A 16,027-nucleotide genomic window follows, 5' to 3' on the forward strand; every position below is an offset into this window, starting at 1 on the left:
AAATGAGATTTCAAATTTTCGTATTTCGATGATACACGTATATGTACGAAAAATCGTATATACGACATGAAACAAAGTTAAAAACGTCGAATCCAATAGAAATAGTAGTATGATCTTATGAAATACTGTGTTCTGAATCGATTGGTAACATTTTTCAATACGTGGTACAAGTATTTTCGAAGATATTACGATTTTTCGCTTCTCGTATAGCGAAATTCGCATATGTCGATTACATTTTTCGTCAATTTTCATGTTAAAACACTTATTTTCACATAATAAAACGTTATATTCTTGTTATATTCTTAATTCTGCGTCGATAGAATGTAAAATCAATGAAATTAAATGAGATTTCAAATTTTCGTATTTCGATGATACGCGTATATGAACGAAAAATCGTATATACGAAATAAAACAAAGTAAAAAACGTCGAATCCAATAGAAATAGTAGTATGATCTTATGAAATACTGTGTTCTGAATCGATTGGTAACATTTTTCAATACGTGGTACAAGTATTTTCGATGATATTACGATTTTTCGCTTCCCGTATAGCGAAATTCCCTTATGTCGATTACATTTTTCGTCAATTTTCATGTAAAAACACTTATTCTCACATAGTAAAAACGTTATATTCTTGTTATATTCTTAATTCTGCGTCGATAGAATGTAAAATCAATGAAATTAAATGAGATTTCAAATTTTCGTATTTCGATGATACGCGTATATGAACGAAAAATCGTATATACGACATGAAACAAAGTTAAAAACGTCGAATCCAATAGAAATAGTAGTATGATCTTATGAAATACTGCGTTCTGAATCGATTGGTAACATTTTTCAATACATGGTACAAGTATTTTCGAAGATATTACGATTTTTCGCTTCTCGTATAGCGATATAGGCATATGTCGATTACATTTTTCGTCAATTTTCATGTTAAAACACTTATTTTCACATAATAAAAACTTTATATTCTTGTTATATTCTTAATTCTGCGTCGATAGAATTTAAAATCAATGAAATTAAATGAGATTTCAAATTTTCGTATTTCGATGATACGCGTATATGAACGAAAAATCGTATATACGACATAAAACAAAGTTAAAAACGTCGAATCCAATAGAAATAATAATATGATCTTATGAAAAACTGTGTTCTGAATCGATTGGTAACATTTTTCAATACATCGTACAAGTATTTTCGATGATATTACGATTTTTCGCTTCTCGTATAGCGAAATTCGCATATGACGTTTACATTTTTCGTCAATTTTCATGTTAAAACACTTATTTTCACATAGTAAAAACGTTATATTCTTGTTATATTCTTAATTCTGCGTCGATAGAATGTAAAATCAATGAAATTAAATGAGATTTCAAATTTTCGTATTTCGATGATACGCGTATATGAACGAAAAATCGTATATACGACATGAAACAAAGTTAAAAACGTCGAATCCAATAGAAATAGTAGTATGATCTTATGAAATACTGCGTTCTGAATCGATTGGTAACATTTTTCAATACGTGGTACAAGTATTTTCGAAGATATTACGATTTTTCGCTTCTCGTATAGCGAAATACGCATATGTCGATTACATTTTTCGTCAATTTTCATGTTAAAACACTTATTTTCACATAATAAAAACTTTATATTCTTGTTATATTCTTAATTCTGCGTCGATAGAATTTAAAATCAATGAAATTAAATAAGATTTCAAATTTTCGTATTTCGATGATACGCGTATATGAACGAAAAATCGTATATACGACATGAAACAAAGTTAAAAACGTCGAATCCAATAGAAATAGTGTCACGTCGCCACGTGATGACGTGTGTTGGTCGAAAACATCTCTAAATAAAAGAATATAAGTAACAGATATGCTTATCCTACCGTCGGTAATCTTATTGTCAATAGTTCTACCGTAGGTATACCCACCATCGGTATTTCCACTGCCGGTAAACCTCCGTAGGTAAATCAACAGTTGCTAATCCCATGATAATAAAACACACCATAGGAATATTAACAAGATTAATCATTCACTATCGATACTATAGGAAGTAACACCATTGTTAAATAAGTTTCATTTAACTTATAAATGAAAGAACATATATTAGAATATAAGTTAATAAACAAATCAAATAAAAGTAAAAGGATAAGATTCAAAATGCGATCTACTAATAAATCAACATTACATATATACGCAACAATAAATATAATTTAATTTTAAATTTGTAATGTTAAGTATTATTATATTTCATAGTTATTAAGAAATAATTATTATAAGAAATAACAATAATTATTAATACATATTACTAAAACCTTCATGTATTCACAATGGCATTAATTAATATAAGGAATTTGTTAACAAAAGAATAGAGAGAAATTATATTTTATAATGTAAAATAATAAAGATAAAGCGACAAGTCCGAGACACTCTTATCACGAATGGCTAGACTTCATCATCTGATAGCCGCATTCCAAAGGCTAAGGATTCCTGGTATTATACGCGGCGATAACCGCATTCCAGAGGCTAAGGATTCCGAGAAATACATCCGGTGATAACTGCGCCTGGGAACTAAGGAATTTCAAGAAATGCATCGGGCGATAAGCGCATTCCTGAGGCTAAGAATTCTCGGAACCACATCCGGCGATAAGCGTCGACTGGCAGCAATTCCCAGAAAGGAGACGATGGAATGCTTGTACTCCATCACGCCACCTCTTTCCCACGGGCAATGCCTATGCCCGTAGGCGGCAAGTATGAGCGGCGCGCATGCGCAGCAACACCATCTGGGAGTCGACCGAGTGGGAGAGCAGCGAAGCGGCCGCCAGTCTTCATCCGTCGCTCAACTCGATCAGCAGCTAAAACTTCAGCTCCGCTTTTAAGAATTATAAAGATAAATCAAGTTAATATTGTACTTAGAAAATTTAGATCTACTGCGTACTTTCAGTATCATACCGTACGGTTATAAACAGTTTATTTTCCCGAGCGCGAATGTTTGTTAAGCAATTATAAAAGATTATAATAAGAGAATATATTTTTCTTTCCTGCCGATTACTTGGTGAAATTGTGAATTGTACACGAGATAACATAATAAAATTACCGGGTACCGCGAGCGTCGCGTACTAACACATAATTCAAGTTCTAAATCAAGTGTTCCTATTGAAAATGTATATTTAGTGTATCTCAGTGTTTCATTAAATTGTTATTGTTAATTTGTGGTGATATTTCTCCTTCCTTCCATTGACCATCTATCTTCGTTCATCTAAGGAAATTGCGGATTTTTGACTTAGTTCCATCCAAGGAGAATAATTCCAGTCCAGGCTATAAAAACATCGAATTATCGTCCACGCATTAGTTTACTTCGTTGTCTTGGGAATTCTTGTCAGCTACGGTAAGTCAGAACACATATAGTGTCTTTAGTCTACAACGAAGAGGCGGACGGTTTCTATATGTAGCAGCCATTCTTCGAGCAAAAGGATTTATTTACTCTCAACCCCGAGTCTTGTACCAAAACGAGAGGAGTCTGCAAGGTTGGAGTAGAAGGTTTAGGCCTTGACCTGACCGTATTAGCAGCTCACATTTAAAAATTTCTTTTTTTTTGTGTTTTCTCCCACCCGGGACGTAACATAATTATTAAGAAAATTTTTGGTGGCAGCGGTGGGATAGTAAAGCCTCCTAGGGGATTCAACTATCTCATTTATCTACTTTTTTTTGGCATATCCAATTTTAACGTTAGAATCTTTAGTAACTATACTCCAAGAATGGCAGCTCCCAAAAATCCGGGCACGCCTACAAGGGCCTCCCTCACGGAGGACGAATTACGAGCATATGAGGGAGAATTAGACGATCGGGAAGCAAGAATATTACTCTGCCTGGAGGAAAATAGGACCACAGAACAGAAAATCAAAAAATTAGAAAAGAAAGTACGGGAACGGGAAAATGAAATCCAAAATGCAGAATCCGAATTAGAGGCGAGAATAATGATTATCGAAGAACAGGAAAGAAACATACAAACTCAACTTCGCGAAATAACTGATCTCAAAACGAAATTGAATAACCGACCCCTAGAAATAGAAAAACGCGACATAGATCTAGATAGGCGCGAATTAAATCTGCAAAAACGTGAAAATGAACTTCGCGCAAAAGAACTGGATCATCGGCACGAATCCTTGATGATAAACGAATCGCGCAATACGCCTATTGTCACGGCTGTACACCGTGACGTAAGCCCGTATTCGTCAAGAAGCAATTTAGAATCTATAGCCGATATTGACCTACCAAGGAGGAATCGCGTAATAAACGAAGAAAAACCCGAACCCAGACCGATACGAACGAGATCAGTTCAAATAGCCGGGTCAGAACCAAAGCTAAAAGAAATAACTGAAACAATTCCGCGCTTTGACGGATACAACATATCGGTACTCCAATTCTCAAGAGCGTGTAAGAGAGCTATGGACCTATTTCTCGAACACCCTTCCAGGGAAATAGAAGCGATGCTAGTTCGAAGGATTAGAGCCAAATTAGACGGGCATGCGTACTCAGTTACAGAAGACCAGGAGCTACAAACAGTAGAACAACTGGTAGGCTTGCTAAAAGCAGCTTTCCAGCCGGCAAAATCCGCAAGTCACTACAAGGGACAATTAGCTAATATTTACATGAAACCTAGGGAACGAGTCTTAGACTACACGGAACGTATAAAGGAATTGAAACAAGCTATAATCGAGGCAGAGACTAAGGAATCGGGAGAGTTGGGTGATCATCAACGAAGACGTATTGAATGCGAGGTACTCGACGCGCTTGCCGGCGCGCAAACGGATTGCCGGAGGAATATGAGTTACGGATGAAGCATGAAAGGTATCATGATTTAACGACAGCGGCCAATGCTCTTTTAAGAATAAGCAGAGCCCTAGAAAGGAATAGAGCTCGCACCGGCAAAGAAGGACCAAGGGAGATTTCTAGAATACATGCTATCACAAGCGAAAAAATCATTTGCACGAGCTGTAAGGAAATAGGTCATATGGCGAAGGATTGTAGAATAAAGGGAAGACCGCCGAACTTTTCGGAAATTACTGCGAGACCTCCATCTCCTCGGCCAAAAAATCAGGTAAGAAATTTGACCTTAAATAATAGGCCACTTAGTCCACGAGAACAGCGGACCTGCTACTATTGTAAAAGGATTGGCCACATTTTAAAAGATTGCCGGAAGCTCAAGTACGACAGTGAGCATAGAACTGGGGATAAACGTTCCAAGTATAATCCTGACCGTCAGAGTACGGAGGATAGGACAAGAAACCGCCGAGATTCCAACGAGTACAAAAGAAAATATAGTCAAAACGATGATCGACGGAGCCCATCACCAAGGGACAAAAATAGAGAGAGAAGACATTCAACGTCCAGCAACCAGGGAAACCATGTAAGCGGCCCGTCGAGATCAGACAGGAGCGGGGCCGCCATTGGAAACGCTCACGGACAAACCAACGCACAGGCGACCCAGTCAAGCAGATCGCTACAATAAATTATAAACCGACGGCGAAAGCACCCACAATAATCATTGACGTCGGGAACCAGGGAAGGCAAATTAAACTTATGATTGACACTGGCGCAGAAGTCAATATTATCAAGGAGGGTGCTACCGAATTTAATTTAAAAACCGATCATAGCGATATAATAAATGTATGTGGCATTACGGACGATCATATTCGAACGAAGGGTTCAGTGACCGTCCAACTCTTTGGGAAGGAAGTACGATTCTATGTAGTGGCGTCGAACTTCCCGATCGAACAAGACGGTATTCTGGGAAGTGAGTTCCTGAAATCAGTAGGTGCTGACTTATGCTTCACCCAGCAGTGTATGAGGGTCGCGGATAAGGAAGTACCGTTCGCAGACAGACAATTAGTTCGCGTATCAGCAAGGACAAGTGTGGTGTTTCATTGTCGTGTCAAGAACTCTGAAATCAAGGAAGGCTACATTCCGCGGATAGAATCCTTTCAGGGGATATACATGGGAGAAGCTATAGTCAAAAATCACCAAGGTCGGGATTATTTCAGGGTGATAAATACTACTAATGAAGATCATGATATTGTGGTGCCCACGCTAGAATTACAAGCGTTCGAAACGCATCAGGACAGAACATTAGATACGCCGAGCTTTTCAAAAAGGGAAACAGCGGCATACGTTAGAACGATTAAGAATAATCAGAAGAACCAGGGTCAAGGTAACCAGATGAAACGGGACAATAGTAGTAGAGCAAAAGAGGTGGAAGCACTGTTACGTTTAGATCACCTGAATGACGAAGAAAGAAAAAGTGTCACTGACCTTTTATCTGCGAGCGCAGATTGCTTCCATCTCCCAGGAGAACAGCTGGAGAGCACGCAGATGCTGACGCATAGGATTATTACCTCCGACGAGATACCGATACATACTAAGCAGTACAGGTTCCCACCCATACATAAGGGTGAAATAAACAAGCAGACGCAAGAATTGTTAGAGAGTGATATAATAAGGCCATCTCTCTCCCCTTACAATTCCCCCATATGGGTAGTACCTAAGAAGGCTGATTCAAAAGGAAATCCAAAATGGAGAATGGTGATCGACTATAGGGGACTTAACGAAAAGACAGTCGGGGACGCGTATTCCCTCCCTAACATTACTGAGATACTCGATCAGCTGGGCTCCGCAAAATATTTCTCCACGTTCGATCTGAAATCCGGATTCCATCAGATCAAGATGCACCTAGATGACAGCCACAAGACCGCCTTCTCAACACCTCATGGGCATTTCGAGTTCGCAAGAATGCCATTCGGATTAAAGAATGCTCCAGCCACATTTCAAAGACTTATGGATCTCGTGCTGACGGGACTTCAAGGCGAAGAAATGTTTGTTTATTTAGACGACATAGTATTGTACGCAAGGTCACTCCACGAGCACGAGATTAAATTCAGCAAGTTAATAGGAAGACTAAGGAAGGCTAATCTAAAGCTACAACCTGATAAATGCGAATTCCTAAAAAAGGAAGTTATCTACCTTGGCCATATTATCGGGAAAGACGGCGTGAAACCTGATCCGAAGAAGTTAATGGCCGTAAGGGAATTCCCGCAACCCAAGAAGGCTAAGAATGTTCGACAATTCCTGGGGCTTGCAGGATACTATAGGAGGTTCATCCCAGGATTCTCTAAATTGGCAAGACCTCTTACGGAATTATTGAAGAAGGAAGTGACATTTAAGTGGGGTGAGCCACAGGAAGAGGCATTCGCTAAATTACGAGACACTCTGTACAAGGAACCAGTGCTTCAATACCCAGACTTCAATAGAGAATTTAACGTTACCACGGACGCATCAGGTTATGCGATAGGCGGAGTGCTTAGTCAGGGACCGATAGGGAAAGACCTATCTATCTCGTATTGCTCAAGGCTATTGAATGTAGCTGAAAGAAATTACTCTACAATCGAGCGTGAACTCTTAGCGATAGTCTACGCCGTGCATTATTTTAGGCCATATTTATATGGGAGAACATTCACGTTAGTTACTGATCATTGGCCACTAGTGTGGCTAAAATCGCATAAAGATCCGACTTCGCGTTTGACCAAGTGGGGTTTAAAATTAGCAGAATATGATTTCAAAATAATTTACAAAGCAGGAACGGCCAATGCGAATGCCGATCCTTTTTCACGAAATCCGCCGGAAACAGCGAAGGTCTTGCCGATGCATATAGACGACAGGTCTTCAAGCGAGTCCTTGTACTCTCGCAGATCAGCCCCACACGGATCAGACACGGGAGAACTAGAGAAGCTCTTTGAGCAGATAGACATAAGTAGGGTGCCTAGCGAGACGGAGGAAAGCGGCGCGAATAACTCTAATATCATCGGTGAGAGCGACTCGGATTCTAGCTCAGACATCTTATTCGACCCAATATCGCGGCCATAGGAATGGCAGAATCAGGAAGAGCAGACATTCAGAATTTCACAGAACCTTAAAGAAACTCGGGATAGATTGACAATGAGAAAGGACAATCTAGCGATATTTATCACCCAAAAAGGAAACCCATGTGATGAGGGAGCTAAACAGTTTCATGATATGAATAAACTCGCAAATTATACGGAATTAACACTAGGTCGTGCAAGGGTCACTAAATACGGTTCTAAAAACTTAATATCTTTAGTTATTAAAGAAAACGACAATGTGATAACGGATATAGAAGTTCTGAACGATGCTCTGGAGTCGCTCCTATCGGTAACAAGAGAACTGGACTTGCATACAGTAAGCATCTCCAATTCGAAAAAAATAGATAACATACCATGGGAATATATCCAGAAAAGGCTAGGAGAATTATTCGACGCGGAAGATTGCACTATTTATTTCTGTAAGAATTTGGTTAGGATACCCCAGGAGAATGAGCGCGAGGACCTAATACGCGAAAACCACTCATCTGCTTTAGGTGGTCATAAGGGAGTAACCAAAACTTATAACAGACTTAGGGCAAGATATTTTTGGGAAAATATGAAAGGGCAGATACAGACTTTCGTTCAAAATTGTTTAGATTGTCAACTGAAAAAGCTTGTCAGAATCAAAAATAAGCAACCAATGGTGTTAACAGACACACCGGGATCTGCATTCGATAAAGTAGCACTCGACGTAGTGGGTCCTCTAGCCCAAACTGAAAATGGGAATAGATATATTTTGACGATTCAGGATCAGTTAACAAAATTTTCATTAGCCGTCCCTCTCGCTAACACAACGTCAATAGACATTGCCAACGCTTTAATTTCCAATCTAATATGTAAGTTCGGTGCGCCTAGGGCAATACTCACGGACCAAGGGTCAAATTTCTTGAGTACCCTACTACGAGCCATAGCGCGAAAATTTAAAATAAGGCAATACAAAACTACAGCCTTCTACCCACAGTCCAACGGATCGCTAGAAAGATCACACCATGTCTTAATCGAGTACCTGAAGCAATTCACTGACAAGGAAAAGGATTGGGACGAATGGGTAGATACGGCTATCTTTTCGTATAATACAAGTGTACATGAGGGAACTCGATACACGCCTTATGAGCTGGTCTTCGGAAAACTAGCCAGGGTCCCAGCTTCAGATCCTCCTTTGGATGACGAAATGGACAGGACATACTTACAATACTACGCGAAATTAATAAATAAAATAAATAAAACGCAAGAGGTAGCACGACAAAATTTGATGAGATCCAAGGAAACTTCAAAAAGGTATTACGACAAGAAAACAAGACCGTTATCTTTAAAGGAAGGGGATAGGGTGTTTTTATTAAAGGAACCCACCAAAAAATTCGGCAACCAATATACAGGACCTCATCAGATTTTAGAAATACTTCCTCGTAATAATGTCAAATTATCAATAGGTAATCGTACTAGGATAGTGAACGCTAATAAGTTAAGAATATCTAAAATGAGATAGGTTAAGGTGATTGTTTTACAGAAACCATGGGGCTTCTCGGCATTTTAATAACAACATTAGGAATCATCAGCAAATGTTTCTGCTTGTTGGGGTACGACTGTGGGGGAGGATCAACAAACATTACGACCATTTCACTGTTGGACACGGGAGAATGTAATATCCCGTTGCATGCTCCCAACGCTACAGAAGTCTATATACAGCTCCTACAGTTAGCAGAGTACGATCATACACACGTACACCAATGCCGAGTGGAGATCGACCGAACAATCTATTATTGTGGAATGTCTTCACATGTGTCAGCTGTTCAAAATGGAAGACGTATATATCTAATGGATTTAACAGCTGAGGCATGCAAGGCCACATTCAACACCGGTATCTTGGGGATAACACCGAGCCTGCAGGTATCGGGTTTGCGGGCCAATGCCACCGAGTATCGGAGTGCCACGTTGGCAGGATCGCTTTCAATGGACGGCAAGTGCTCTGGTACACAATACGCCGACACGTACGGCACGTGGGACAACGTAGTGGTACAAGCATCGATAAAGATTAACATTAAGGAATATTATGCTACTGTGAAGATTGCACAAAACAATGTAATCTTGAGTAAAGGTGAAGCGTGCGTATTCACGGATGGAATGTGCATCACTGATGAGGAAGGAAATGCGTTTTGGTCAACCAGGCCGGAGTCGTCATGTAACTCCGATAATTACAAGGTGTTGTATGAAGGACTCGCAACTAAATTAAAAGCCATGGGCAACGCGGAAATATACCCAGATATATACACTATTACGACTCAAGACGTCACATTCACCTTGGAAAAAAGAGCGGAGCATCATCTATGTGGTTATACCCTATTACTCAGCGAGCATCCAAAATTATTTATTCTGGAAACTCAGAAGGGAAGGACCTTCGCGTCAAAAGCAAAGTTATCGGTTGAAAACCTCGATCTATTCGCCTACGTTAACTCTAAATTTGTTTATCTCGAAAAGCACATAAGAACTCAGATGACAGCTCTATACAGTGACGTAATTAGGCAAAAGTGCGAACTAGAAAAGCAGGTCCTTAAGAACGCTTTGGCATTAGCGACTCTCCGCCCAGATGAGTTCGCTTATACGATCATGAAGGCAGCGGGTTACATGGCTGTAACTGTAGGAGAAGTTATTCACATAGTGAAGTGTACACCCGTGCCAGTCAGCATAAGGCAATCGGAAGAATGTTACCATGAATTACCTGTGACACATCAAAATAACAGTCTTTACCTGACACCAAAATCGAGAATATTGGTAAAGACAGGCACCATAAAAGAATGCAACGCTCTATTACCATCCATGTACTATTTGGAGGGGAATTGGTACAGGCTGACCCCGAAGCCTGTGGAAGTACTCCCTCCTCAAATACTACAGCCATTAACCAAATTGGCATGGAAATACACTAACACGAAGAACTTAATGACGAGCGGTATTTATACGCACCAGGACTTGGACAACTTACGAGACCATATCATGTTTCCTGCAGAGAGACCTGGACTTCTAAACACAATCGCCAGAGGAGCTACAGGACACCGCATTCCACCCAACACCGTTTCAATGTATAATTTATTGGGAGAAGCAGACATAAACAGGATTACAGACAGTGCGGTCTCGAAACTATGGCAAGGCTTTTTAGCATTTGGATCAGCCAGTGCTGGAATGATCGGCCTGTTTATTTTAATCAAAGGCGTAAAATTATGTGTCGACGCCATTATCAGAGGATATGTGCTTCATACGGTCTATGGATGGAGCCTACACCTGCTGGGAGCCATCTGGAGTTCATTGACACATCTACTCCTTCATCTAGGACGATCAGAGAAACAAGACGAGACGAAGACAACAGAGAGTGACAAGGAAAACGATGCCATCGAGGTCAAGGTGGACGACACTACGGATGATGTCACTCCAACACCCGCAACCAGGGGAAGTTCGAGATACCCAATCCTCGAAAGCATCCTGGCAGCTCGTAAAACCAAGTCGTCAGAAATAGAGATTCCTAACGACTCAATTAAGGGGGGAGGTGTCACGTCGCCGCGTGACGACGTGTGTTGGTCGAAAACATCTCTAAATAAAAGAATATAAGTAACAGATATGCTTATCCTACCGTCGGTAATCTTATTGTCAATAGTTCTACCGTAGGTATACCCACCATCGGTATTTCCACTGCCGGTAAACCTCCGTAGGTAAATCAACAGTTGCTAATCCCATGATAATAAATCACACCTTAGGAATATTAACAAGATTAATCATTCACTATCGATACTATAGGAAGTAACACCATTGTTAAATAAGTTTCATTTAACTTATAAATGAAAGAACATATATTAGAATATAAGTTAATAAACAAATCAAATAAAAGTAAAAGGATAAGATTCAAAATGCGATCTACTAATAAATCAACATTACATATATACGCAACAATAAATATAATTTAATATTAAATTTGTAATGTTAAGTATTCTTATATTTCATAGTTATTAAGAAATAATTATTATAAGAAATAACAATAATTATTAATACATATTACTAAAACCTTCATGTATTCACAATGGCATTAATTAATATAAGGAATTTGTTAACAAAAGAATAGAGAGAAATTATATTTTATAATGTAAAATAATAAAGATAAAGCGACAAGTCCGAGACACTCTTATCACGAATGGCTAGACTTCATCCTCTGATAGCCGCATTCCAAAGGCTAAGGATTCCTGGTATTATACACGGCGATAACCGCATTCCAGAGGCTAAGGATTCCGAGAAATACATCCGGTGATAACTGCGCCTGGGAACTAAGGAATTCCAAGAATAGCATCGGGCGATAAGCGCATTCCTGAGGCTAAGAATTCTCGGAACCACATCCGGCGATAAGCGTCGACTGGCAGCAATTCCCAGAAAGGAGACGATGGAATGCTTGTACTCCATCACGCCACCTCTTTCCCACGGGCAATGCCTATGCCCGTAGGCGGCAAAGTATGAGCGGCGCGCATGCGCAGCAACACCATCTGGGAGTCGACCGAGTGGGAGAGCAGCGAAGCGGCCGCCAGTCTTCATCCGTCGCTCAACTCGATCAGCAGCTAAAACTTCAGCTCCGCTTTTAAGAATTATAAAGACAAAACAAGTTAATATTGTACTTAGAAAATTTAGATCTACTGCGTACATACAGTATCATACCGTACGGTTATAAACAGTTTATTTTCCCGAGCACGAATGTTTGTTAAGCAATTATAAAAGATTATAATTAGAGAATATATTTTTCTTTCCTGCCGATTACTTGGTAAAATTGTGAATTGTACACGAGATAACATAATAAAATAACCGGGTACCGCGAGCGTCGCGTACTAACACATAAATCAAGTTCTAAATCAAGTGTTCCTATTGAAAATGTATATTTAGTGTATCTCAGTGTTTCATTAAATTGTTATTGTTAATTTGTGGTGATATTTCTCCTTCCTTCCATTGACCATCTATCTTCGTTCATCTAAGGAAATTGCGGATTTTTGACTTAGTTCCATCCAAGGAGAATAATTCCAGTCCAGGCTATAAAAACATCGAATTATCGTCCACGCATTAATTTACTTCGTTGACTTGGGAATTCTTGTCAGCTACGGTAAGTCAGAACACATATAGTGTCTTTAGTCTACAACGAAGAGGCGGACGGTTTCTATATGTAGCAGCCATTCTTCGAGCTAAAGAATTTATTTACTCTCAACCCCGAGTCTTGTACCAAAACGAGAGGAGTCTGCAAGGTTGGAGTAGAAGGTTTAGGCCTTGACCTGACCGTATTAGCAGCTCACATTTAAAAATTTCTTTTTTTTTGTGTTTTCTCCCACCCGGGACGTAACAATAGTAGTATGATCTTATGAAATACTGTGTAATGAATCGATTGGTAACATTTTTCAATACGTGGTACAAGTATTTTCGAAGATATCACGATATTTCGCTTCTCGTATAGCGAAAATCGAATATGTCGATTACATTTTTCGTCAATTTTCATGTTAAAACACTTATTTTCACGTAGTAAAAACGTTATATTCTTGTTATATTCTTAATTCTGCGCCGATAGAATGTAAAATCAATGAAATTAAATGAGATTTCTAATTTTCGTATTTCGATGATACGCGTATATGAACGAAAAATCGTATATACGATATGAAACAAAGTTAAGAACGTCGAATCTAATAGAAATAGTAGTATGATCTTATGAAATACTGTGTTCTGAATCGATTGGTAAAATTTTTCAATACGTCGTACAAGTATTTTCGATGATATTACGATTTTTCGCTTCTCGTATAGCGAAATTCGCATATGTCGATTACATTTTTCGTCAATTTTCATGTTAAAACACTTATTTTCACATAGTAGAAACGTTATATTCTTGTTATATTCTTAATTCTGCGTCGATAGAATGTAAAATCAATGAAATTAAATGAGATTCAAATTTTCGTATTTCGATGATACGCGTATATGAACGAAAAATCGTATATACGACATGAAACAAAGTTAAAGACGTCGAATCCAATAGAAATCGTAAAATGATCTTATGAAATACTGTGTTCTGAATCGATTGGTAACATTTTTCAATACGTGGTACAAGTATTTTCGAAGATATTACGATTTTTCGCTTCTCGTATAGCGAAATTCGCATATGTCGATTACATTTTTCGTCAATTTTCATGTTAAAACACTTATTTTCACATAGTAAAAACGTTATATTCTTAATTCTGCGTCGATAGAATGTAAAATCAATGAAATTAAATGAGATTTCAAATTTTCGTATTTCGATGATACGCGTATATGAACGAAAAATCGTATATACGACATGAAACAAAGTTAAAAACGTCGAATCCAATAGAATAGTAGTATGATCTTATGAAATACTGTGTTCTGAATCGATTGGTAACATTTTTCAATACGTGGTACAAGTATTTTCGAAGATATTACGATTTTTCGCTTCTCGTATAGCGAAATTCGCATATGTCGATTACATTTTTCGTCAATTTTCATGTTAAAACACTTATTTTCACATAGTAAAACGTTATATTCTTGTTATATTCTTAATTCTGCGTCGATAGAATGTAAAATCAATGAAATTAAATGAGATTTCAAATTTTCGTATTTCGATGATACGCGTATATGAACGAAAAATCGTATATACGACATGAAACAAAGTTAAAACGTCGAATCCAATAGAAATAGTAGTATGATCTTATGAAATACTGTGTTCTGAATCGATTGGTAACATTTTTCAATACGTGGTACAAGTATTTTCGAAGATATTACGATTTCTCGCTTCTCGTATAGCGAAATTCGCATATGTCGATTACATTTTTCGTCAATTTTCATGTTAAAACACTTATTTTCACATAGTAAAAACGTATATTCTTGTTATATTCTTAATTCTGCGTCGATAGAATGTAAAATCAATGAAATTAAATGAGATTTCAAATTTTCGTATTTCGATGATACGCGTATATGAACGAAAAATCGTATATACGACATGAAACAAAGTTAAAAACGTCGAATCCAATAGAAATAGTAGTATGATCTTATGAAATACTGTGTTCTGAATCGATTGGTAACATTTTTCAATACGTGGTACAAGTATTTTCGAAGATATTACGATTTTTCGCTTCTCGTATAGCGAAATTCGCATATGTCGATTACATTTTTCGTCAATTTTCATGTTAAAACACTTATTTTCACATAGTAAAAACGTTATATTCTTGTTATATTCTTAATTCTGCGTCGATAGAATGTAAAATCAATGAAATTAAATGAGATTTCAAATTTTCGTATTTCGATGATACGCGTATATGAACGAAAAATCGTATATACGACATGAAACAAAGTTAAAAACGGCGAATCCAATAGAAATAGTAGTATGATCTATTGAAATACTGTGTTCTGAATCGATTGGTAACATTTTTCAATACGTGGTACAAGTATTTTCGAAGATATTACGATTTTCCGCTTCTCGTATAGCGAAATTCGCATATGTCGATTACATTTTTCGTCAATTTTCATGTTAAAACACTTATTTTCACATAGTAAAAACGTTATATTCTTGTTATATTCTTAATTTTGCGTCGATAGAATGTAAAATCAATGAAATTAAATGAGATTTCAAATTTTCGTATTTCGATGATACGCGTATATGAACGAAAATCGTATATACGACATGAAACAAAGTTAAAAACGTCGAATCCAATAGAAATAGTAGTATGATCTTATGAAATACTGTGTTCTGAATCGATTGGTAACATTTTTCAATACGTGGTACAAGTATTTTCGAAGATATTACGATTTTTCGCTTCTCGTATAGCGAAATTCGCATATGTCGATTACATTTTTCGTCAATTTTCATGTTAAAACACTTATTTTCACATAGTAAAAACGTTATATTCTTGTTATATTCTTAATTCTGCGTCGATAGAATGTAAAATCAATGAAATTAAATGAGATTTCAAATTTTCGTATTTCGATGATACGCGTATATGAACGAAAAATCGTATATACGACATGAAACAAAGTTAAAAACGTCGAATCCAATAGAAATAGTAGTATGATCT

General features: G+C 37.7%; 1 protein-coding gene across 1 annotated transcript; it reads left to right on the forward strand.

Moving 5' to 3' along the window:
- The first annotated feature begins 1,700 nt into the window (after positions 1–1,700).
- On the forward strand, positions 1,701–12,886 carry LOC124957491. Its single transcript, XM_047514522.1, has 2 exons — positions 1,701–3,394; positions 9,451–12,886. The coding sequence occupies exon 2, from the start codon at positions 9,456–9,458 to the stop codon at positions 11,538–11,540; it is 2,085 nt and encodes a 694-aa protein (XP_047370478.1). The 5' UTR covers positions 1,701–3,394; positions 9,451–9,455; the 3' UTR covers positions 11,541–12,886.
- The last annotated feature ends 3,141 nt before the right edge of the window (positions 12,887–16,027 follow it).

This window comes from Vespa velutina, unplaced genomic scaffold (assembly GCF_912470025.1).
Source record: "Vespa velutina unplaced genomic scaffold, iVesVel2.1, whole genome shotgun sequence".
In the NCBI taxonomy this organism is placed as follows: domain Eukaryota; kingdom Metazoa; phylum Arthropoda; class Insecta; order Hymenoptera; family Vespidae; genus Vespa; species Vespa velutina.

What these genes read in the sequence shown, in the direction of transcription:
- LOC124957491 (XM_047514522.1), top strand. Translation starts at nt 9,456, where the DNA reads ATGGGGCTTCTCGGCATTTTAATAACAACATTAGGAATCATCAGCAAA.